This window comes from Lepisosteus platostomus, chromosome 21 (assembly GCF_059453375.1).
Source record: "Lepisosteus platostomus isolate fLepPlt1 chromosome 21, fLepPlt1.hap1, whole genome shotgun sequence".
In the NCBI taxonomy this organism is placed as follows: Eukaryota; Metazoa; Chordata; class Actinopteri; order Semionotiformes; family Lepisosteidae; genus Lepisosteus; species Lepisosteus platostomus.
The window spans coordinates 11,079,199-11,105,927 of record NC_142631.1 but is presented as its reverse complement, the minus strand read 5'-3'; the positions used below and the strand labels follow the sequence as shown (position 1 = coordinate 11,105,927).

The following is a 26,729-nucleotide window of genomic DNA, read 5'->3' as shown; positions in this document are numbered from 1 at the left end:
CTCCTGACTCTGAGGAGACAGCATGTCGGCTACTGTAGGTTCTCTCGATGGGAGTCGGTACAGGAACTGCTCTCCTCACAGGGGAGGAACTGCACTGGATCCCTGGACTGTGGGTTTTCCCTTTGCTCTCTGCAGGCTGTTTGTCTTGTTGACACGTCCTGGACAGGTGCAGCATTCCAAAAAGTTTGGTTTGGGAGTGGACTGGTGTTGGGATGGGAAATGCTTAAAAACATCCCATCCATCGGGCCAACCAGTGCAGAAGACTCAGGTTAGATCTGTCTCTCCACTGTAGGTTGTAGGAGTGGAGCACAGATGGAGCCAGTCCCTGGAATCTTTCTGTGAAGACCTGCTCAATTTGTCAGGCGTGCGAGCCGATGACCGCATCTGAGGAGCCAGAGGGGGGTGAGGTCTTGTGTGGGGCAGTTCTGGGTTTGAAGAAGTGCTCTTAATGGTACAACAGGAGTGGCTTTAAGCTCTAACTGCACAGGTAGGTGAAAGGGGTTGTGAACGTTGCTATTTAGTTATGCAGCTCTGTACATACTTTGCCAGAAAATGTTCTCAAGGACTGAATGTGTACCTTTCTTGTATTTTGAGTGTGTTGGGCACAATAAATTGGAAACTGTATCTCCTAAATATTTAAATATTTCTATATAAACCTATTATTTTTTTCCATGGCTTTTGTACATCCACAATCATGTACAAAACAGAATCCTATATATTGGAGTACAAACTGGCACTGGATCAGATATGACCTGTAGCCTTTGTTTGTTTTTTTGGACATCGTGAGCACTAAATGGTGTGGTTTTGCCATTTCTTGTAGGTCTAATGACCTCTTAACCCTTCAAATGCTCCTTATTGATGAAAGCATGTATAAACTACCGTGTTTCAGAAGTTTGCTTCTGCCTGCTATTTACGCAGAAAGTAGATGAGCTCAGGCACATTTTGGACACAAGCATTGCTGTGTATTTTTTTTAAACGTGATGGTCTTCGCACGGTTTGCACATTTTATGCAACATGCTGCTACATTTCGCAACAGGTAGGTAGTTGGTTTGTAACAGTTTATTATGCATGCATTTTAAGTATTTTGTTTTTCCTGCTTTTTAAGATTCCTTGAACTTTCTTTCAGTGCTGGTCCTGAATAACTGGCTTTTTACCTAACCTTGCACAGTAGGTTAATACCAATGCCAATGAACATGGCTGCTGAAATTAGTTCTCTGTCTGTACTACATGGCTGTAGTGCAGCCCACCTGAAGTAACATTTTATGCAGTATGCAGTATAAACTATATACGTACAGTATGGGTCAAGGTTAATATGCTATGGATGAAGCAATAGCCGTATTACTGTAAATTTAACACTAGATCACAAAAGTTGCAAATGTAAAGATGTGACTAGGTGGTACTAATGAGATTTAGCATTAGTTGATGTGAAATTGTAATTCTTAGTACTGCATTTTCTCCTGCAGAGCTTGGAGGCAGCTTTGCGGTAAACATCCCGTCTCAAAGCGCTTTGTGTTCTTATATTACAGGCATTTTATTTCTAATGACGTTTCCATATGGAGGGCAGGGAGTTTAAAGCTTTGGAAAATGCATTCGCTGCAAAATACCATTGGAGATCACCCTCTCTTACTAAATATAACGCTTTGCGGATTTTTAAATAAACAGTAACGTTTGTAAAAATTGTGAATTTTGTACCTTGCTAAAAGATTGATTTGTAGGAGCACTGAGCGCATGGGTTCCTTCCAAGCACCGGAGTCTCTGCGGGAGAGATGCAATTAAGTGCTTTTCACGGCTAGTGGTAATTCGCTCATCCATTTCTTATCCTACACTGCCCTCTTGTGCTTATCCATAGTAATGTTAAATTTGCTAGAAATCGGGTTTCTAAACAATTGTGGAAGCTACTTCAACTACCACCCTCCGACCACCTGGGTCGTAGCTAGGGCTCAAACAGGTTTTGGTTTTCACTTTTAGCGATGAAATTGCATCGAGCCAAGATTACTTTATTAAGTAGAGTTTTTTGGTGACATTAGCAGGTATATACCCAGTGATGGGGAAGGAACTCTAAGAAGCTAAACCCCAAACGTTTTTGGGGCACTAAGTTTAGGATTGACAAAGAAAGGGTTTAATTTTAAAGTGTAAGAGCCGGAGCCATCTGCATGATCCTTGGATAAAATATTGGCTGATCCTCATCTTGGTCTGAGTGCATGTTCCAGTCAGTTATGAGACACATTTAAATGTTAAGCGTTAGCAAAGTCTCAGTTTTAGACATTTAAGAGAAATGTCAAAAGTCATTTCATTATGGCATTATTGGTTGTGGCTGGTGGGTTTTTGCCCTCCCAAAAAAGACATTCTCAGTGGTTGAAGAGAACTCAGGGCCATTCACCTCATTGACCAAGATCTTAATAGTTAAATGTTAAACTTCCTTTTTAAAAAGGTAAGAGCTAAATTTCTATACTAATAGAAGAAAAGTACACTATATATATATTCTATTCAGTGCTAGCAATTTGTGCTTCTTCCTACACTTGCAAAATAAAAGTAGACAGTGAATCAGTGGTGAATTTTGATCTCTGGCACAGCTTTGGTGAAAAAGAGTAATAATCAAGCCACACATGGTTAAACAAATGTTTATTAATGACAAACACTAGACAAAGCATACTGTAACTATAGTAACTTGTGTTGTATATACAGACAAGGCATTTCAGAGGCCTAAGATTCAATCACCCAGAATGCCCAACACAGCTATTAAGTATTAAACTCTTATATAATGCCTTCAGAGGCCAAAATAACCTGCCTTCTAAATAAATGCAATAAAACCTGCAATTAATTCTGCAAACCCAGATGCCACAAATAAATGCTGCCTACTCTAAAAATTCACCCACAAGCTGGAAAAAAAAGCCATTTTTTTTAGCAAACCCCAGAATAGCAAGATCTCTCTAATGAAGTTCTAATACATAGCTCAAATCAGGTTTTGTTTGGATGATTTACTTTAACAGACACTAAATTATATTGGTTATATGCAATTTTAAATTTTTGATGACTGTGAATCACAATTTATTATTGCAACTTGCTACACGACTGAGTTATTACAAAAATGTCGTTTTTAACATTGGATACTTCGATTGCGGAGATTTCTTTGGATATTAAAGTGAAAACGTAAGAAAGCCCGCAGTGTCAATTAAATCTTTAGAAACAATGACAAGCCTATTGATCGAACAATAGACTATAGTAGAGAGAGTTGATTCCGACACATGCCCGCCAGGCAGCGGTGGTGATACATGAATCTGTGGAGGGCTGTTGCGATATTAAACACCTGGATCATGTGACTGGGGTGTATACTTTCTCGTTTATGAATGAGAAGATCCACAGCCAATCAGATAACTTGAGTCTAGTAATGTCACGATTGGTTAGTGGGGAATTATTGTTGATTGACAGTAAATTGTCCAAATTGTAGACGAGTCTTGGTCCAGTTTGCCCAATAAACTCCGAGATTCATTGGGAGGGGCGGGAATTTTATTTTTCTTATTGTTTCTTCGGTCAAGAGTGTTTTTTTTAGCAAAAAGGTATACAGTATTTCATTGTTATGGCCCTTCATTGGTAAAAATGAGTCTGCCTTTACAGCCGTAACTACATACAGTACTGTTGTTTTTTACTATCGTATTCTGTGAATCTGAACGGAAGAAGTCACGGCGCTACGTTACACGATGTGCTGTGGAAATTTTATTTGATGCTAGAAATCTCGAGGCTGATTCAGTGAAGCCCTCATGTGTCAGAGCGCGTCTTCTGGCTCTTACTGTAGAAACCAAACTGAAGCTCAACCGTTTCTAAAGTCTGAGTCCTTGAGCTTTGAACATCATGAAAACCAGCTGGACAGTCCGCACAGTCTGCGATAGCACCGTCCACTCCACAGCCCTGAGGAAGGAGGTAGGCAGGACAAGAGCTATCTTTAACAGGAGCTGTGAGAATGGATTGTAGTTTTTACTTGATATTTATTGTACTTTTTCTCTTGTCAGTAATATTTTTTTTATTTGTTAATGGTTTCATGTTGTGTCTTTAACCTACCTTTGGAAAGCAAATGTCCCATCTAGGACAGTAAAGTAAGTAAGAGGTGTCCAGTCTTGGGTGGGGTTAATGTGTAGCAGGGGTGTCCACTCCTGGTCTTGGAGGGATCAGTGTGTCTTCAGATGGTCCAGGTGTTTTTATATCAGCAGCACTTTAAGAGATGGGAAAAGGGTGCTTGTTTGTTTCAGTTAAACCAGTAACCAGCTGGTTTAGCTCCAGTCTCTCTCCCTCTGTAAATCTGTACTGAGTACATGAGAGATCTAGAAAACAGAGATTACATGTTGATTTGTGTGTATTGAATATTTAGTTGTTACATTATTAATATGTATTTCTGCAAGCCCAGAATTAGACAAAGACAGAATACAGATGCTGGTTTAATCTTTATTTAAAAATATTTTCCCGAACATCATCATTTAGAAGTTCATTTTTCAGTGAATATTTAGAGACGGATATAATGGTTTGATTATCTGTTTTGTAAAGCAATGTGTATTTATATACTTGTACAGATCTTACACTCTGTCTCTGCAGTATCACTTCAGTATGCTGTATTTTATTTTTGTATTGTTTCTGGCTGTTAGAAAGGAGATGACCTCTGTTGCAGTAAACTGTGTTGTGCTCTCTGGTTCCTCTGTCTGAGTTGCTTCTGCACTGCTGTGGGTATTTTTTCAGGGACAGTCTGTACCCAAACTTGTAGTCACTTGTTTTTTGGTTTTATTTTCATTCTTTCATTAGACACCTCTTCCACACAAATGGGCTTCATTTCCAGCTTGTGTGGTGGAAACTGTAGTCTTTGTGTTGATAAACACATCAGCTGCATGACTAATAAGAAGTACAAAGGTAGTAAATTGAGTGTATAATAACCTTTTTACAGATCAAAAATCAGACTTCTTGGTGCAGCATTAAGATAAGTCAGGTTATAGAACTGTAAGTGCCGTGCAAAGATCTTGAAACCCCACAGCTCGCGTACATATTACTAAATTATTTCATTCACATTCCTGTGGTTCTCAGATACTAATAAGGATTAAATGTACTGTGATTTCTCAGATGAGCATAGAAAAAAAGATTTTGAAACTTGTAACGCATGGGGGCTTCTGAAAACATGCTGGATTTCTTCCACAAGTCTTCAGGTGGAAGAAAAAAAGCTACCTGCGCCGTCAGTGTGTGACCACGCCCACTCGAATGACATACCTCGCAGGCCACGCCCCACGCACCTGTCCGCCAGGTTCTGCGGGAGAGAAGGGAGCTGAGTGAGTTTGTTCCGCGTCATTTTATGATTATTTTTTTATTTTTCCATTATTTGAATGTAGATAAAGTTTTACTCGTGTAATTATGAAGTCTAAACCTCGCAGGATAAAGGGGTAAAACTCGTATTTTCATTGGCATTTTTTAAATGTATTTTCTTTTCTAAAGCTTCTCTTATGGTTAACAAGCCACCTGTGTTTCACAGGCAACGTGTGTTTTCCTCTTACATTGAAGAAAAGCTCTGTTGTAGCCGTAAAGACACTGCTGTATCGGCAGAATGAAAACGTCGCTTTCCTTTTGTTTCTTTATCAAACACTTCGTGAATTGTGTTCACAAAATCAAGCGTGTGCATTTATCCAAACCGACACCTAGAATTGTAAAGTTTTTTATCATGATTTTCCAGAGTATGTTGTGCGGTTGTGTTATTATATTCGTAGTAAAAGCCCGCTTCTAATAGTTTTTAGTTTAAATGGTCTTTAAATTCTAAATTCTGCCCTTTTTGCGTTTTCATTTTAGTGTCTTCGGGCAGGACATGATTCGCACTAAGTAATGGGAGTATAAACGTGAGTATAAACATTTTATTCATTTCTTTACACGTATCTATTTAAATATGTTCTGTCTGCCCTGGTGAACACGCCGTTCGCTACTAAGAAACAATTATCTTAAATGATCGTCTAAATACATCTGTTCATTTGTTTCCAGTTTGGTGTCTTTGGGCAGGACAAGCTTGGCTTAGCTGCTGGAATTATCTATGTAAGTAGAAACCTTTTTATTCATACGTATCGTACTGAAGTACACTGTATACTGTACCTGCCGAATATTGTTGTTGGAAAACGTAATGCACCTTGTCAAAAGAAGACTCAAACTAGGCGATACTAGATTTCTCCAGGGCAGAAATGATTTTGACCCGAAAACACTGTGGGCCTGCTGTTTATAGAAATCATTTTCTGCTAAAACTGCGATCACTTTTTTTTATGCGCATAAAGCACATTTATAAGAAACCGTTTTGGCTTCCAAACTGCATCACAACAATTAAAACAACAGATTTGGATTAATTGTTCATGTGTACATTAAGAAAAAGAATATGCTAATCAAATGGAAATCGTAAAAAAAATTAGAATGCGGTAGTTTCTATCTAATCGATACACTGTAGCAGAATTGTGCCTTCGTTATTCACTCTTCGAATTTAAGCTTTAAATGTAACTACTTGAATACCCTGTTGAACAGGAACATTTTCTGTTACCCCAGGCTAATCGCTTTATTCCAACTGTAAATCTTTTTATCTTCTAAACGTGTCAATCGATACAAATGCTCGATCTAACTAGCTGGGATCATTTCGAGATCCTATTTGTAACACAACGCACATCTAATACTGATTTCTGTTGTTTTGCTGGACTTGCAACGAAGTTCCAGTCTTCATTCCGGTCGCCACTTCGACAGATCCCTTGGAGAAACAGTAACGTGCTGTATGTTCCTGTGTTTTTTTTACCTTTTATTGCATGCAAATCTTTTCGTACTCTGTTTACGTGTAGAAGCATTTAGCGTAAATGTAGCCGTGCTTTGAAACTTTGGGATTCCAATGTTAATTTTCACTTCAAAACCTGTTTATCTGTCGTACTGGAATGCTTTGTTTTGTATGCAATTTTCACTCAATAAATTGTTCATTGAAGTTTGTGTTTATATTTCTTGTGCAGAGGTCTGTAACCCCTTGGTCTTGGAAAACCCTGATGTTGGTGAGTTTTTTGGCGGAGAGATGACTGCAAACAGTTTCTGAGAATCGATGCGATGGGCTGTTTTATGCTTGGAGTGCCCGGCCGCGAGGGGGCACCCTATCGCATTGTGACTTGGAAACTGCAGAGGCAGCCCCCTTTTTAAGTGTGGTCAGATTTTCCCGCCAAAACACTTAGTATACTGTATGTTGGGGATTTTTCAGGGCGTGGTATCCACCCATCAATCAAGCCAAGCCCCCTCACTCCCAGCAGCAGAGGAAGGCAGGCTGGTGATGGCTTTGGTCTCTGCAGAGAGGCAGGTCACCTGGAGAGGAGACAGCCAGTTACAAGCTGTGAGTGAGGGGGCTTGGCTAGAGCTATCCTCAGTTCTCCCCCCGGGGCTGTACCTGGGCTCACTGCTAGGGACCCTAAACCCCTAAAAAGGCGGGGAAATCTGGAGCCGTTTAAAAAGGGGGTAGCCCCCGCAGTTCCCAAGAAAAAATGCGACAGGGTGTCCCCTTGCGGTGCAAAGTACAAAACAACCCAATGCATCGTTTCTTGGAAACTGCTTGTGATCGCTCCAGAATCTCCAGCCAGACACTTACAGTACTGAGATATCAGCCCAGAGCAAACCCTTCCAACACCCCTTCAAAAAATAGAAGACAATTCAGAAAATGCGATCAACAGCTTTTATTGTACAATGCACAGCACATAGCAGCAGTCAACAGGAAAACACAGGTTAAGAACTTCACTACATGAAGAGCAAGATACATCACTAAATCGGTACATTGCAGATCAAGCCACTGGTGTCAATAACGAAATTTAAGGAGAAATACACATTGCCAAGAAGAACTTGCCAACGCACGAAGAGTTGCTGGAAAGGAGATCGTCGGAGCGCTGAGGACCAGAAGCAGCAGAACTGAAGGCAAAAGAAAAGGGATCAAGTTAACAAGATTTCGGACGGATTTACAGAATCGATTCACTTGACTTTCTCAAGTCTATTGATTTTTGAAATAAGCTGACTGAATAAAGAAATGTACAAACGCGCTCAAATTCAATTAAAAACTAAAAGGTAATTTCATGAGGAAACAGATGCACCCCAATCCCACTACTCCAATGTTTAGAAAATAAATTCTATCTACATAGAAATGCAATGCTACGTACACATTTAAGATCAAGTACCACGTACTGCGTGTATCGTATTTGATTCAACTCCCTGCGTTGAAAACATTGTTAAAATTTGTAGTATCCATCTTTACCAAACTGATGAATAAAAGAACCATAAATCTGCTTTCTAAAGCATTTTGGTACCCTTTTAAAAGGGCGAAATGCATCGTCTTGTTTCTGTTACGATTTAATATTGCTACCTATATTTTGGGTGCTTGGCCCGGTCTATTTCTCGTGTTCCGACAGTTCTCTTATTTAATGCAGTTTCTCTTCAGCTCTCCAGTCTTCCTGTCCTCTACAACATCGCCTAAGCACAGACCTTCCTGGCTGGTGAAACTGGAAAGGTGAGCGGTGAATCCGAAGGTGGGAGAATCCACCCGGTCTGCACTCTGCTTATCGAACCTCTTGCTTTCCAGTATAAAGAAAGAGCCTTATGTTTGTCCTTCCAGAAATCTCGGGACCAGTTCTCCGGCCATCTGTCCTGACAGGGGAGCGTCTCCTCTCCTGGGGCTCTAGACTGCTGACCGCCTGAGCGACGTTCAATACTGATTAATAACAACCAGCCTGGTTGGGGGGCTACACTGTTTCTTCTTGTCCAGTTTTTGCAATAAACTAGTTTGTCCGTGGATTGTTTCTTAAACAAATGCGTGAAGTTCAGGGAAAGGTTCGGGTAGCGAAGAGCGAGTCTCTATGTATAATCATCCTCCCGTTTCTTTAATGCGCCTACCCGTGTTTCCTTTGCACCTGTAGGGTGTTCAGGGTGCCCGTCACTCATGAATTTAGGGTGCTTCATCTTCCTCTGATCCTCAGTAGTAGTTGCTGCATGAGCTTTCCTGCAATTGGACTATAAAACTCAGGCTGTTGTTCTCCGGCTGTCTCTTCATTCAAACAAGTAACTGGTTTCCAACAAAATGATGTTGCATCATTACCATTGGTAAAATAAACTCTTTAGACATACTTGCATTTGACTAATATCACAGCCTTGGCCAAACTGGTGCTGGCATTAATAAGGATCTGGAAGAGCAGCTCCTGAGAAACTGAAACCGCAGAAAGGACAAGAGATTTTAATTGCAAAGTGTTTTGTGTAGAAATGTTGAACGAGTCACGACAGCATCATCAGTGGATGATGCTGTCTCCCTGGCTCTGCATACAGCCTTGGAACACCTGGACACTAAGAACTCGTATGTGAGAGTGCTGTTTGTGGACTACAGTTCAGCATTTAATTCCATCATACCCTGTCAACTGGTGACAAAGCTCAGGGGATTAGGTCTGTGCAACTCTGTCTGCAACTGGCTGCTGGACTTTCTTATCGAGAGACCACAGGTGGTGCGGATAGGCAATAAAACATCAACACCACTCACCCTGAGCACTGGAACCCCACAAGGCTGCTGTCTGAGTCCAAGGTTGTACTCCCTATTTACTCACGACTGCACAGCAAGACACAGCAATAACCGCATCATTAAGTTTGCCGATGACACCACTATAATAGGACTGATCAGTGATGATGACGAGTCCACTTACAGGGATGAAGTTGTACAGCTGCTTAGGTGGTGTCATAGCAATAACCTGGACTTGAACATAAAGAAAACGAAAGAGCTAATAGTGGACTTTCGGAGACACAGGCCACACACTCACAGCCCACTCAGTATTGATGGAACGGAAGTGGAAACAGTCACCAGCTTTAGGTTTTTGGGAATTCACATCTCTAAAGATCTAACCTGGACTGTGAACACTGACTCTATCATGAAGAAGGCTCAGCAGCGCCTTTATTTCTTGAGGTGCCTCAAGCGATGGGGGATGCCAACACATGTGTTGGTGAACTTCTACCGCTGCACTATCGAGAGCGTCCTCACCAACGGGATCACCGTGTGGTATGGCAACACCTCTTCGCGAGAAAGAAAGGCACTGCAGAGAATGGTCAATATGGCCCAGAAGATCATCGGCTGCGGTCTCACCGAGATTAAACAGCTCTATGAGGACCGCTGCCGTGGTAGAATTCTGGCCATCACAGAGGACAGTCACCACCCCGGGCATGAGCTCTTCACCCCACTGCCCTCAGGCAAGAGATATAAGAGCATACGGACACTTACCACTAGATTCTTCAATAGCTTCTATCCACAAGCAGTGAGACTGGCGAACACATTTAGCCATCCCCCTCGGACCACACCTACACCATCACCATCTACCTCATTGTAATTTATTAATTGTACGTCTCCAGTCATTGTTTACACGTCTGTATTGTTTACAGTCAAACTGTCTGCATGTTTACTTGCACATTGTCTATTGTTTGTTTGTACATTGTCTTGATGCACTGTTTGCACTTTGTTTTGTTTTTTACACTTGTTTTATAATCGAGAGACTTTCTGTAAGTAAGAATTCCATTGTACCAGTACCGGTTACATATGGCAATAAAGTTCAAGTTCAAGTTCAAGTTCAACAAGAATTTGAGAGAGAATGTAAACATGTCCTAGGAGCTTCGTGTGCTTTCTGGTAGAGGAACATTAACAAACTTAAAATTCCCGCCCCTCCCCTTGAAACTCGGAGTTTATTGGGCAACAGGAGGGAGTCCCGTCTTTAATTGAGAAAGTTTAGTGCGTGACGTGACTGGATTCAATGCCAGTGATCTGATTGGCTCTGGGTCCTCTCATTCAAAACCAAGAGGTTTTAGACTCCGGTCACATGATACTGGTGTTAAATATCACGACAAACCCTTGCTTCTGCACTGTAAGAGAGCCCTGCGTAGACGTGTGTACCACCTGTGGTTTGATCAATGGGGGCTTAATTTCATTTCTAAAGATTTTACTAACAAGCGGGCTTTCTTACGTTTTTACTCTAAAATCCAAATATTGTCGACATGTTCAAAGGAAAATTGTATTTTTTCTTGGAACTGAGACGAGTAGCTTGTCAAAGTATTAACAATTTTGATTCCCAAATACATTAATATAAATATAAACTCTTAAAGACAAGAGTCTAAAACATAAACAGAAACAGATCTAGGATAATTATTTGAATGAGAAAGGATTACACGATTTAAGGCCGTCTAAATTAGTTCAACAAGTCGGTATTTAAAGTTGTAGATGCAAAGTCACATAACCCACAACCAAAATGCATCGAAATCTACAGCAGCGGACATCCATAATCATATTCGTCGTCAGAATGTCTGGTTTGTCTATTGCACCGTGTCTTGAATTTACACCCTGACTGTCTGCAGCTGTTGAAGACCCCATGGCTCCGTTGAAAGACTAAATTCCCGTATGGAACAAGTAGTAGGTGTATTCCCTGCTGGAAAAAGAAGAAAGAAAACAACGTTTCGGCCGTGGAGCCTTCTTCAGGTAATAACTGTAGCTGATTTAAACGTTTTGGCCTGCACCTTCACAGTTTTGATTTATATTGTTTAATTTGGAGATTCACTTAATGACCTTTTTTGGCAGTGTATTTTATAACTAATGGAAACTTTGGTTGTCCCCAGTGCTTTTCTGCTCCTTACACTAGAGTTAATAGTGCTCCATAACCAGGGATCATTTTACATTAAAGTGTGTTAAAAGCTACAAATGACCTCTTAGACATTACATTTCAGTCCTTGATTCTTATTGTGTTATTGCTCCGTTTGAGTAGTTTAGGTTAAAGAGACAGTGCGATCCAGCTCAGAAAAGACTGATAATAATTTGTTTACACAAGCACGAAGGGAAACGGATTAAAAACTGGCAGGGAATTCCTGAATGCGGAGACAAAAAATAAAATGTGATATTAGAGCACTGCAAAAAATCTTGATTTCTTTTAAATCCACATTTTCTACTTTCTACTTCTAGGTTCATATTGTCTTCTAAGGCAGTGCTAACAAAGCAATGGCGGTTTCTTGAGAATTAGGTTTCAGAAATATTATTGTACTCGCAGCAAGTGTTCTGCTTCCTTATTTCGTATCTCGACTGTTTTCCTAAAAAAAAAAATGATTTAACATACCAATAACAGTAGCTACTGTATACAGTATTTGTATACTGTCTGCTTCTGTTGCAGAGATAATCGTATTACTGCTTATCCCTTGCAGTGCTTTGAGTACAGGAGATTTAATCAATGCTTCCAGTAAAATTGCTTTAATTTGCATTAATTGTCCCTATGAAAATACTCCTGTTAAAGGTCTTGAAGTGCTTTGAAATATTTTATCAATGAGGTAGGTGAAGGTGTTTAATTATACCATTCTGTAAAGCTTAAGGCTTCCCCTGGCTGCTGAGTGTGAAGAATAAATTAAGTCAGAGTGCATTACATTTCCAGAATTAAACCAATACCATTTTCTTCATTTGAGAGACTGAAGCATAGGCAGAGACATTCACTTGACAGTGGTGTGCGGTATTGATCGGTGTATCAGTCAGCGTTTCTCACAGTGTCCTCTCCTGCCAGGAGTTTATTACAGCCAGCGGTGGCCTGAGAATCTCAGAACATATTCCTTTCGAGCCACCCTGTGACTGAACTTTCCTAACAGCCTGCAGTCCTCGAGTGTATTGAAGTTGGCGCACGTACACACATAAAAGGCAATTGCTTAGATCAGATGGAACAAAGCAGTTGGGACACCAGAGATTGGGTGTTAAAGTGATAGTAATCTAAAGGTCACTGAGCAAATGTCCTAGAGAGCAGCAGCACGATTTCTTACTTTGCTTTGACACTGAACTTCGAGCAAGTCCTCGAGGTTAACCAGTCTGTTTAAGCCAGCATTTCTCTAAGGTGCTGGCACTCAGAATTAAAACATGCTAAATAGTGAGAGAAGTCCTTATCGGCCCCTCAACTCTATTTTTTTTTTACTTATGTCACGTTCTAATGCAGGCAATCGATAAACTAGCAGACTGAAAACCTGGGAGAAGTACAGTATATGGAGAAAAAAAATTCTGCAGATAGAATTGAAATAACACCTTTTCTAAATATCATTTCTGTCCTAAAACACAGCTATGGCATCAAACATTGTCTACATTTACATGAATCCTAACCCTAACCCTAGCTTAGGGTTTGCACAAGGTTAGGGTCAGAGCTAAGAATTTCTACAATATTACTTAATGGAACCTTCCACTCATTGGAGTGCAAAATATACTTCACTGAAACAAGATATGTGTCTGAAATGGTTAAGCAGGCACACTTAACTAAAGAGAATGTATCCACAAGGGCAAAATTCAATTTTTGGACAAGTATTCTACTATTTGAAATGTTGTATTGGATGGTGATCTCAATGAGCATGTTTACAGGCTTACCTGGGTAAGAGTCAAGAATACCCCCCAAAATGTGGGCTTTAGGGTGTTAATATGCATGTGGAATTAAACTGTAAATATGCTGGATAAGGGAGGGAAAAGATACCTTAACATTAATGAGCTATGACAAGAGCTGTATAGATTTTTCTGTGGTTCATTTTCTCTGTAAATCTATATTTCACTTTCTACTCTTAATGTTTTCCTATGAGACAAATGCAAAAATAACATCTAAATGTGTTTAATTTTTAAGTCGCTGTTTATGAGCATTGTATTTCTTACTGGAAATTAGCCTTGTGTTCTACTTTTACATCCTTTGAGGTCTCATCGTGAGAACTAATAGCTCGGCTGTAATATTTCAAAGTGCTGTTGGTGTAGGACATGATAAATTATCCTTTCCACTTCAGGACAAAAAAAAAACATTTCAGCAGCTGAAATTACTGGGTATAGAAGTGATAATGAGAGGATGTATTCAGAATGAACAGAACTGTGTGTCAATAAATTCTGTATACTTTTGTTCAGATCTGTTGAAAAGGCTGCGGTATTTGTTGATAAATAAACTGGGTTTTTAAAGTTCAACTGGATACCCAGTGGAAGAAAATTGTAAATATCAATACTTCCATGTTAAATGTCTATCATGTCCTATCTGCAAAAAAAAAAACATTTGAGGTTATGGTTTTAATAACTATAATCCAGCTACATGAAAATGTCAATTTTCTTTATTTCTCTCAACCTTAGTCACTGCCTGGTAAGTATTTCAAGTTTAAAAGAATATTGATTGCATGATGTGATGGGTACATTTATTTTTCAACTGCAGTTATCTCGGTGATCTTAGATTGGTCAGATTCTGCAATTCATCACAGACCAGGGACACCTACTTAACCTTTAATTATAATTAATAATTGCTTGCAGTTATATAGTGCTTTTCTGGACACTCCACTCAAAATGCTTTACAGGTCATGGGGACTCCCCTCCACCACCACCAATATGCAGCCCCATCTGGATGATGTGATGGCAGCCATAGTGCACCAGTACTCTCACCCCACACCAACTATCAGTGGGGAGGAAAACAGTGCAATGAAGCCAGTTCAGAGATGGGGATTATTAGGAGGCCATGATTGGTAAGGGCCAATGGGAAATTTGACCATGACGCTGGGGTTACACCCCTACTCTTTTCAAGAAATGCCCTGGGATTTTTAATGACCACAGACAGTCAGGACCTTGGTTTTACATCTCATCTGAAGGATTTTAAAGTCTCATAGCTAGTTCAAGCTTGGGTCTTGCCATTAACCAGCTGTGACTGGCGAAGTTGTGGTTTACAATTGGCAGAGTACCGTTTGGGGAATCCCATCGCCGTTGACTAGTGACATGATCCAGGCTGAGAAAAGCAACCTCTGAGCCAAAGTGCTCATCCTGTGCTCTGAGCAAGCACCTTCACTATCTGAGCCTTACTAAACTTTTCTTTTGATTTTTGCCTTCAGTGTTCTTTGTTTTTTTTTTAGACTCGGATAGCTGCCTGATTATTCATGTAGTGAATAATTATTATTCAACAAATGAACATAGATGAATTTGCATAGTTTATTTTATTTCTTGTGCACAACACACCACTGTGAGTTTCTTTCCTTCTTTGCCATAGCAACCACAGTAAAATAATGGTATGAATTATTACATAGTTAATTTTGTAGATGTGTAATCATATTCTACTGTTCATCTACCATTTTCTTCTAATTCATTTCTAGTTCTATGCTGTATGCGATAGAAAAGAATGCACTCAAATATTACAGTGCTTCTGTAGCACTACTATCTTACAGAATGCTGACTCAAGTATGGAAGGAGTCAATAGTTAAAGCTGTTTCATATGGTTTATTATTGTGTCCTCTGTGCTGTTTTCTAGCCATATGAACACTTTTCATGGATCATTGACCCTGATTTAAAAGAAATAATGGATCACTCTTTGCATTTTGCTCAGTTGCTTTGTTTTGAAAAGTTGTCAATGACCCCAGTAGATTTTTTTTGTTTTAAGGTGTGAATAGTGTAGCCTTGCGGGAGTTTGACAATAACAGAAAGAGGTTTGTAAATTTACTCTGGCTGGGGAACAAAAAGTGCCAAAAACATCCCCTTTGGGTTTTTAAAGATTAATTTGTTTATTAACGTGATATTCTGTAGTCAATTCAAGTCGGGCAACATGAGATTTGCAGCTCGGCACTTATTTGCACCCTCTGTTGCAAAAAAAAAAAGTTTAAAGAGATTTAATCTCTTAGCAGAGATTAAAAAGGTCTTAAGAAAGCAGTACCTTATGTAAATACTATTAAAACAGATTCCAAAGGAGATCTTGCCTCCTCCTCTGTTTTTTGTTTATTAGGCAAAATAAAATAAAAAAGGCCAAAATAAAGGATTATGGAAATACCTATACAATATGTATTTCATTGTGTTTTCTTGCCATCACTTAAAGTGTTAATGATATTACAGATTGATTTGAGGTTGAATTAACATTGTAAAAATATAGTCAAAAAGTGTTTCAGTGAACAGTAAATCTATTAAATCTATATCTCCAAGTAAACAGCTTTAAAATACTATTACTGACACAAATGTTACTTTTCTTCTAAAGAAAAAAAAAAGCCACAGCAGTATTTAAGTAAGCGACAGTTACTGTAGCTGTGCAGGTTTTTTTCTCTGTCTGCATGTGAACTGAAGCTCTCCAAAACACTTCCACCTCCAGCTTTGGAAAATTTTGCCACCCAGTCAGTATAAAAATAAAGAGCTGAAGATTGAATTGAACTATTAACAGGACTATGCAGTTACCGGCTACAGAACCGGAGGCAATCACAATTTAAATATCTTACATCATAACAGAAAGAAAAGACGTTTATTTTTCCCCCGTTAAACCACCAAACTCTTGAAAAGAGCACCTTTATGGAGGCCCCTGAATGAGTAATGGGTCACACTGTTTTTTTTCCCTCTTTTGAACGTTGGTGAGGTCATCCTCACTTGTCCATCTTGTAAAAAGTAGAAGTAACATTTTTGATTGTGCACAGCTGCTAACTGTTCTAGCCTACTGTACTTTCCCCTTTGTCTTTGCCTTGAAATGCAACATTTGTTTTAGTTTTTTCTTGCTTTTTTGTCCTTGTTCAAGATCCGAATCGAGACTGCTGCACCACTTATTTTTTTAAGCATATTCATGTTTTATTTTGCTGGAAGTAAGGCATGCATTTGCCTTTCCCTGAAAATGCGCCTACATTTTAGATTCTTCTCCACAATAGTATTCATCTCTGTCTACTTTCCAGTATTGTACACTATTTTGTTTTTCTTTTCTGGGCCACTTACAACAAAAAAGCTGTGCAACACTTATGTTAACAATACTTTATGTTAAAATGCAACTTTTTTCTGTTTTGATGCTACTCTTTGTGAGGCCTTTGCCATGTAGATTTTGTTCTCCTATAAATAGTTTAATTACAGTACCTTTAGTAAAAGGGGCAGCTTGTAAACGATGCAGTTACTATGTAATAAGGTATACAAAATTTGAATTTGATTTTCATTAAAATCAGTGGAGTCTTGGGAGCTGTAGACCATGTTATTTATTATATGTCATGGTTTGTTCTGTAGAGTGCATCTGGCTAGTTCAAATGTTTGTTGTTTCATTTAAAAATGTTTCATCTGATGACTGAGATTGTCTCTTTTAACCAGTTATCTTTCATAACCCATGTTTGTTCCTCCAGTACTGTGTTGGTGCATTCTTACATAAGCAGACAAGTCAGCACCTAAAAACTGCAGGAGGACTTTCATTGTAACTGTATTTCTTTCTGGAAGCTAAAGTCAGTAAGGAATCAAGGACTTTTTATAACCCAAATCTTAACAGCAAGAAGAAATATAAACATCTAGATAACAGGTGATTCTTACTTCAGTGTTATTTTTTTCCCTAATAAAAAAAAGTTTAATTTTGTTGTGCAACCCATATTTAGATCCAAATATTCATTAGTATGTGGTATTCTTTTTAGATCTAAAGAGTACTGCAGGTAAAACTGTATTTGTGACTTCAGTCAGTCAAATTTATAGGCAGGCAGTTGCCTTTAACATTATTTTCTTTCTTCATTATGATGGCTTGAGTAAATCTAAACATTTGTGACTGTTTGAACACTGCAATGAAATTCTTTAGTTAACCGGACTCCTCTCAGCCCTTTCCAAAACATCCATAAATTCATTTTTTTAAATGCATTTTTATTTCTGACTTGCAGCATGTACATTTCATATTGCCACATGTTTTAATTTGGGGCCAGATTTCAAAAGAATCCTTAACAGGTGGCAGTGTATGCTTTAGTCATCAGTTGTTAAGTTGTTACACCCAAGAGCTATATTTGAAACTGCTGATCTTAAATAAATGCTCAATCTGGTAAACCAAATGGCCATCTCAGATTAACTTCTTTTATTCTATAGGAACTATAAGTGATAATTGGTGTTCATGGTTGGAAACATGGAAGAAATATTCATCTTATATGCTCCATAACTCTTTGTGTTCTCAAACTTCAGAAAGCACTAGGCTCGGGGATAGTACTGTTTTTAACCTCCTCAACTCTTTTAGACTGCAATGTTGAAAGCAGACACTTAGCTTCCTGCTTTCTTTAAATGCTGCTTTATTTGCATAGTAAAATATTCATTCACCCTGAGTTCATTAAAGAAGACGAAAATCAGCCACCAAAATATTCCTGTTGTCTAAAAAAATGTATATACTACAAGTCATAAGTCAGTATTTTACTTTTATGTTTGTTCCAAGTTCAGTTTTCTGTACTAGTGTTTTTTTTATTCTAAAATGTATATTGATTAACGGATGATGGTGGTCTACATACTGATTTATTTCCCCAAAATGGGATGTACAGTATATATTTTAATACAGGAACAAAATTCCTTTTCTATTACCCCTTCAAGCACGAGCTTAGAATTTCATGTATATTGTTGAAAATTATATTAAGTTAGTTCTCAATCAAAAATAACAATGGCATGCATTTGAAACATTGGTCGTACTGGTTTTGGACTTAAATCAATAATGTACAATAGTAGAGTCTGCCAAAAACTTTGAAATATCTCACTACCAATTAGTCAATTCCATTCAACAGTGGAATCCACAATTACAGGGTCTCCAGTGTACATTACATTTACTTTTTTTGTGAATTTTCATCATCTTTGGCTTCGTTGTATGGGAATTTAAGTTGTCACAATAGTACAGGTTCATTTTCACCCAAGGAATCGCTATGCTATTGCTAAACTTGTAGCAATGCAGGGCTGTATGCAAAGTAAACTTTCAAAATAAATCCATCACTGTTTATTAAGCTTTGTGAAAAAAAGGGGGACTGTGTGCTGACTCATAACGTGAAATGACATCTTGTCTTGAGAATTGATTAAGATTAAGTCCCTGAGAGTTACAAGTAGTAAGGTTTGCTGACTTTCGTATGTCAGTTTTATATTGCGATATGTGTGTATGTATCACAATTAGAATTAATAATCACAGAGTAGTAATGATCACTTTACCGTTCTGAATATACAATGCTGTTGCAGTATAAACTGAGCAAGACGGAAAATAATGGAGAGGCAATTTTCACATACTGTGCAGCATGTAAATGGTTTAACTTGAGATTTAGGAACAGATTTTATCTTACTTGAATGTCGCATCCCAGTAGCAGATACTAATACTAGGAGAGGTATTGTTCAAGATGCATACCTGCTTCATCCAGTTTATAACAATGACTACCAAAGTATCACCCCAGACTCCTATCTGGAGTTACTGTTCACCATGTGACATGTACACCATTACTGTCCTGCCCTCTGTCTCAGAGCCTGCCAGATATTGCAGAAACACAGATTAAAATTCAATGGCTCTGAAACAAGCTTGGCTATCGATGGGACTTAGTTACAGTACAGGAAAGTCATTATCGACTGCGTTGTATGTAAAATAGTGATGTTCCTGGAATGTGTCGCCATCTTGTGGCGCTCTAGAAGATGGTAGTCCCTGCTCAATTTCAGCAATTCAGCTCCAGCAGAAATAAGAGTGTAGAGGCAGACAAATGCCAAATTCCAGCCGTGATACTTTCAGATAACTGTCAGGCAGGGCGGTGTCAGTGTCCTAATGTGGGTTGCCATTTGGTATGGGGGAGAAACCGCAGTTTGAAGTCTCAGACCCATGAAACAGAATGACAACAGTGTGGAAAAGTAAACAAGACATTTATGTTCTCCTAGAGGATGAACATTATCCAAAGCACTTAGTTAATAATGTAGCTGCATAATTGTACAAATATGGATTGTAAATCTAGTATTTATTTTCAGTGACACAAAAAATGTACTGTGAAAGGTACTGTCGAATGGTGCTCATTTTATTCTGGCAGAGCATCGTAGTAGCCTGGCCAGAACCGTTATGTTCAATACAACCCGAGTCCAGGTTGTGATAGGAAGTGTCATGTAGTGTGTTCGCCAGGAGAGGGCAGCAATATCCAGGAAACCATTAACATTGTTTCATACAAATTAAAATGCTGTAATTGTATGATATTTTAACTTGCAGGAAGTGCCTTCTAAATCAGAGACGTGAATCCTGCAATTTACTGATTATTAAAAAACCAAATACATACCATAGTACTGCATCTTAACGTCTAATGTATGCTAACCTAACACTGCATGAAAAAAAAACTGCCAATTAAATTACACTTATTTGCAGACAGGGTTTATGCATTATTAGGCTGTTAATTGCACGGATGTTTGGATTAAAGTGGAAATTTTCCCATGGGGTTCTTGACAGCTCCTGTCTGTTTGAGCTGAAGACAGGTGTTATTAAAATAGAGTTGCTTCTTGTGTTTTGCCCTCCCGCTGTGCACTTACAGAGAGGGATGATAATAACCATGTTTAAATTGGTTTTCTGTATGTGCTTGCCCTGCATCCAAGGAACGGGGGGAGCAATACTGAGCTCCACATGAGGCGCTTATATACATCACAGATAACCGCCAGGTAAAAAAAAACTCGTGTTCAGGCTCTGATTGACATTACAGGCTTTGTGGAAGAGGGGTTTTAGCCTGTAGGAGGTGCAGAATGTGTCTGAATTCATTTTGTGTGAGGATGATGGGATGAACTTCTGCAAACTACTGCTCGTACAGGTGAGAGCTGTGGGTTTGGCTCAGCCAAACCATGTGATATACAGTGCAGGATACCGGCGTCGCTGTTTCACCAAATAGATTCTCTCTTTAGGAGAGCTTTGAGTGGGGCTCATTAAATCTGTTCCAGCATATTACAGTAGCTGTTGGTGAGCCAGTTTAATTCGGATACTGGATTTAAGTCGATAGGATCATCCAGGGTCTGGAATTACTCATCGAGATCAATTTTGGAACTACCAGAAGTATGGAAAGGGACATTGGAGGTGAATGCTTAGGTTCAGTAGAATTTTTTAAAGCATTGACTCCACTCCACTCTCCCAGCATTTGTTCTCCTGTTTTATTTAATCTGCCCTGCCTTTCTCACACCCGAAGAAGGCTCCACAGCCAAAACGTTGTGTTTTCTTTCTTCTCTTTTCAGCATGGAATAAACCCATTAAGTGTTTATGATCTGCATGTACCAGCAATTTTTATTTCTCCAGCACAGGTCTGCCCAGAGTTCCTCTAAAACAGAGAGTGGGAGAACTCGCTCTGCTCTGCGTTCTCTCAATGAATATGAAGCCAGAAATGATATCCAGTTCCATCTGGATTATGGCATGCTCTTCCCTTTCGATTCCAATTGTTACTGTGGCTTCTTGTTAACAAATGCTGTTGCTTTGCTGGCACTTTTAATTGTCTAGCTGAGCCTGTCAGAAGCTGATGAGATCCTGAAACCCCAGCTGTCGCACTGATTCCGTGAGGGCTGGATTCAGACCAACTGCTCAAACATAAAGGCTTAGATCAGCAACCATCCTGAATGGATTCAGGATACTGTAGCCAGTGAGAGAGCATAGTACCAAACAGTGGGTTGTTATGCTCATATTTAAATGCTTCATCAGCAGGTTATTTTATCTGCAGATTTGTCAGTTTAATACATTATTAACCAAATGCTCATTTATTGTTAATTCGCTAGTATTTATCATTAGCATTGATTAATGATGCTCATTAGTAACCAAAGAGAATGTTAGATTCCAGTTTTAGACGTTTTGTCTTTGTATTTACAGTACAGTACATTTGCAGTGTGGGAATAGTACCTGCTGCCCTTCTGTAGTGCTCAGTAGGTGAAATGGTGAGTGAAATATTGTGAGCTGATACGCAGTATGCTTAGTGAAATCGGTAACTAGTGTACTCGTGTTAACAAGCAATTGTTTCATTATTTCATTCTGTCAATTAATGCAGACCCAAGATTCAAGCATCTTTAACAGAGGACATCTTTTAAAAAGAACAAGGTTTTTTAATTTTTTTAAAGTTAAATCCAGATCAACACTTTGACCATAAACAGATTAAAGTCCAGTACTTATGCTACTGTTTTAATTTTCAAATGGCTTCTTCCCCTTATGCATTCAGTATTGTCAGATGCGTAACAAATAGAAAAAGCCCAATTGTTCTGAACAATTGGAACATGTAATTGAGTTAAAAACAAATACTGCAAAAGTCTTTAAAACCATGAGGTTTTATGGTAATGATGACAGCCAAGCTAAATGCGGTCTGTACAAAACCACACTATCCACAGATACAAAAAGTTCCATTCGTTTTCTAAACACTGCATCCAATTCAGAGTGGTAGGCGAGTCTGGGTTTATCCTAGCAAGCAATGATCATAAGGCAGGGTACACCCTGGATGGGACATCAGTCCATCACTGGGCACATACCATATATACACACACACCAGGGCCAATTTTGCCAGAACAATTAGTCTACCAGAGTGTCTATGGACTGTGACTGTGGGAGGAAAATGGAGCACCTGGAGGAGACCACTGAGAACATGGAGGAAATTAGAATGATAAAAACTATACTGGTTGCTGCAGTTGGCCAATAGATTTGTTCATTTTAGGAGGCACTGTATTGTTTTATTTCATTGTGAAAAAACGTTAAGTCATAAAGGATACAAACTCGGTGCTGTGTGCACTGATTCGAAGGGAGAAGGTTTACCCAGTGGTGTTTGTTAGCGAGTGGAAAAAGAGGGGGTGACTCATCAGACCTTGGATACTTTGGACCCGCAGTGCTCCTGATTTATTTTCCCCAAGTACTTTTTAAACCGAGAAATTTTTATTTTGACCTTCTGAGATTGTAGGCCCTCTTGTACTTACTGAATGTTTTGCCCCAGCAAGTCTTGTGTATCTGTTTAAATCGACATGGAAATCAAGTTCTATCTCTCTGGTTCTTCAGTTCAAGCTGCCAACAGCTGCTTCAGTTGCTCAAGTGGATCATACACCATAACGCCCTATGGCACTCAAGCCCCAAGGCTCTGCATCATTGTTATAGAGGAAGGTTGTGGGCCTGATTGTCCCTGACTGCAAATTGACCATCTAATCCATTTCCCATGGACAGGGCAGTTTGCCTATAATAAGGACATTCTGTATCTTCTCAACCTCCACAACAGCAGGGCTAAAATAAATAATACATGGAAAAAGCCTACTTTTAGATGTACTATAACTACATCTGAACATAGTACTGCTTTTTATTACAGTTCAAGTCTTCACACTTTTCTCTTCTTTTATATTTTACAAACCTCAACAGGTTTGTAATATATCAAAAAAACCTAAAAACTTAAAACCATTGTTCTGTAGTATGACCACTTGGCCTCTCATTTACATTTCCTTAATAGGAACTATAACTAACATAATGCCTCAGTCCTACAATGTACGGATCTTAATTGTTCTTCAAAAGCTTAGCACAATAAAAATGGAATTCATAATTTTAACGTGTTGTTGCTTAGTAACTACACCTTCGTAACGATACAAAAAGTCACTTTGTGGATGTTTATTTTATAGAGCGTCAACTCTTCTAGCGTCTAGAGGTAAGAATATATCATTATCAAAATTATACCTATATTGCTGTGTATTTTTAGACCATGAGAAAAATTTCAAGCAATACAAGACCATATGGCCCATCAATCTGTTGTTTCACTAGTAATGTCATTTCATGACTTTGCCAGGGTACGGTCCAGTGTCACGCCCTGTACACCTAGAGGGCACTCTACTTCTGTCCTGTTCGTAGTTCCCTGTGATTATTCATGTTTCTTGTTGTGTAGCCCATTTATTTCCTGTGTCTGCTCTGCTCCTGTCTCAGCATTGAGGGTACGGATCTCCTGAGACCCGCCTAGCACCAGGTTGTCTCCTCCACGTCCTGAGGGCATAGGTTTCTTTACCAACATCGTCTGACCCCCCTGAGCCTGGGCTAACCCCTGTGTTGCCCCTTTTACCGCTAAGCATAGGGTCTCTACTGCTCTCCTTGTCATTCCACGGCTTGCCTTTCCTACATCCGTGATATCCAGTCTCCCGCAACTCTTTGTGCAAAGAAATGCTTTCTGTACTCAGTTTTAAAAGATCTTGCTCATAGTTTCTACTTGTGGCCTCTAGTTTGTGTATCACAGCTGGTTCAACAGAAGTTTATAGAGTTGACTTTATCAATGCCTTTCAGATTTTTAAATACATGAAGGTCCCATGGAAGTATTTTCTGTTGCAAATTAAACAGGTTTAGTTTGTTCTGCCTATCAGCGCAGAAGAGGTTCTCTGAACTGTTTCTAGAGCAGCTGGTGTTTTTTGTGCCTTAGTAGTCAAAATGTCACATGGTACTCTGAAGTCTTCCTTAAGTGGAAGGTTGCACCATATTTTTGTATAGTGTTTTACTTCTTAAACTGATTTTGTGGTTTTACTGTCATATAATCCTATTTAACAAAGTATCTGGTCAACGTTTTCATATTTAGTGTAGATTTTTAATGACAAACCTTTGGAAAGACTTTCAAATCTATTTCAACAAAACTGCTTCTGTAGCCTCTAGTATTAGATTAAATGTATTATTAGAGTTTTGACCCACATCAAAAAAAATTCTGTTTTTCATGTGGGTCAAAAAAATAGGAAATGGTACTGTGTGTTTGCTGTGTTTCTCAAAATGTTAAGCATAAAGAATAAAAAAGACTTTGGACAAAAATTAATAAAAAAATAAAACACAGATTGTTTATCCTTGTAGAAAATCAAAATGAAACTGCAATTTGTGCATCATAAAAATTAAATCCCATTTTTTCTTTATTTAAAAAACATTTCCACTTGTTAAGTTTGAAAACAAAAAAAATACACATTTTATGATTTTTAAATGAATTTTGACAACTTTTGCCTCTTTTAGAGGAGACACATTTTCTGGTTTGAAAAGCAAGGGAGGTTATTTTTTAATTACTGAAAGTAATGTACTGTAGTAAAAACAATCTTCCAAATATTCTTCGAAAATCATCCTCTTAAGAGAACACGAACAATACTAAACAAAAAAAATGAACTAGGAATAAAAAGTATATTTCAAATTAATTTAGTACATTCTAATTTAATACTACATAGCTTTGTGTAGTAGACTCGGATTCAGTTTTGTTTGTAATTTAAGATAATCGCTAAACTAATTCACATTGAGTTCTATATAAAGTCCAGACAGCAAATTTTTATTTAATGCTTTATTTAACTCGCTGAAGTCAGCTGAGAACAAATTCTTATTTGTATTGTTGACCTGCAAATGCATTTATGCAGTGAACCATTTAATAGATCAGTTTTGTGAGGTTTTCTCGAGAGTAAAACAGCATCTCATCTGAGATTTAAACTCACCAGTGATTGTGACCAGAAATTCCTAAAAAAAGACCCGGCAGAGAATCACTGTTGAAGAGTGGAATTTAGCCAGTTTTGCAGCAGTTTTTTAATTGAAAGCTAAATCTTCTGATACTTTAACTCTCTCATGGACACTAGTTTCACAGTGTGAATCAAAATCAAATTGACTGACAACTGATTGTCTCAGAGGGTCTGTACTGTACCATCTTCTTCTCCATAGCTTGCTGTGATGAACCAACTTAGTTAGAATCTGGTTACTCCCAAATGGGAGAGAGGAAGAAAACTGCTGATTTTAAGTTTCATTAAAATGAAACTGCAACAGCTAATCAGATAAAATGTTTAGAAGCTACAAAACAATACATCACTGTGATGTCATTCATTTCTCTGGCAAGGAATGCTCAGAGATTTCAATTCTGATGATCAGATAAACAGTAAAATCCCTGTTTAATCCTTTAATTCCTTCTCACACTCAGGTCTTGTAATGGGAAAGAAATCTGCCAACTCAGTCGTCCAGTACAGCATCGTCAATCCACCTCATGAAGAAAGGATTGCCTTGATCAACTGGAAAGCTCAGGATTTCAGGAACTTCAAAAGGATGGATTGATCTGGAAAAAAGTAATATTGTCTCACACCTTAGAGCTTTAGGAGATCCAGACATCATTGCATAAATTGAATGTATTCGGGAACTTGGTAGGTTTTCAGAATCTCACTTACAGACACTATATTTTAGACTCAGTGAGAACATGTGACAGGAAAGTATGGAAATTTAAGGTACAAAGAAAACAGATCCTGTGGGCTGTCTGCTGCTCTTGGGTACACAGGGAGTAAGGGTGCCACAGTACATGGGAAAAGAAAACTTACACACCCAGGATACACCTACAGTATAATGCACACAAGTCAAGAGTTAATGGGAAAAGCCAACAGGAATGGGTGTTATTCTGGGGTTTGACTTGGTATGGTAAATCATCTTCTGCAAACAGAAATCCTGTAAGACAATTCTTCCTCCAGTTTACATGGTCTTTTTAGGTGCTTTTGAGCATAAGAAAGTGACTGATGGCCTTCACAAAAGCTAAACACTGAGCTTCTCCTTTAGTAATAATAGGAATGTGCATGGTATGTTCAATGCTGCATCAGGACGTCCGTATCGCAGATTTTAAATGTATGTTTATCAACCCAAACAATTGTATTCAGTAGTTTAAGTGTAGATTACTGGTACTGTATTTATTCCATTGTACTTATTGATTGTGATATCTCTTTTAAGCTTACTGAACATCCAATTAGCTCATTCGTTAAAAACACCGTAATTCACTCATTACAGCAGCGAAATGTTGAAATATACATCCGTGACTGTAATCCAATTTTTATATATTTCACAGCTTGAAAGAACTGAACAGTGTACTGCCAAGTCCATTGGATTCCATAAAGCCCATTTGAGATTTGAAAACAACAAGACTATATAGTGTCACATTTATTTCCTAGCATCTAAGGGAATTTTTATATAATGCTTGTTAGGTCATACATGCTAATATTAAAATATCATTGGCTTGCTTTTTTGTTCAAAATAGTAATGTCATTT

At 38.6% G+C, this 26,729-nt stretch overlaps 1 protein-coding gene and 1 long non-coding RNA gene across 3 annotated transcripts in view; one reads left to right on the top strand and one right to left on the bottom strand.

Moving 5' to 3' along the window:
• The first annotated feature begins 1,329 nt into the window (after positions 1–1,329).
• Positions 1,330–26,715, top strand: LOC148644034 (uncharacterized). 2 transcript variants are annotated; one of them, XR_015928949.1, is made up of 9 exons: positions 1,330–3,918; positions 5,177–5,303; positions 5,815–5,861; positions 6,001–6,051; positions 6,706–6,764; positions 6,993–7,031; positions 8,439–8,518; positions 11,386–11,506; positions 25,627–26,715. It is a non-coding gene; the product is annotated as an uncharacterized LOC148644034 (long non-coding RNA). The 2 variants fall into 2 exon arrangements; XR_015928950.1 differs by lacking the exon at positions 6,706–6,764 and having other exon boundaries at positions 1,333–3,918; positions 8,450–8,518.
• LOC148644033 (protein CutA homolog) overlaps positions 24,991–26,729 on the bottom strand; it is a 19,145-nt gene continuing 17,406 nt past the window's right edge. Inside the window, exon 6 of the mRNA XM_088615318.1 lies at positions 24,991–25,758. Coding sequence (XP_088471444.1) covers positions 25,656–25,758 — 103 coding nt within the window. The 3' untranslated portion in view covers positions 24,991–25,655. The remainder of the gene's footprint in view (positions 25,759–26,729) is intronic.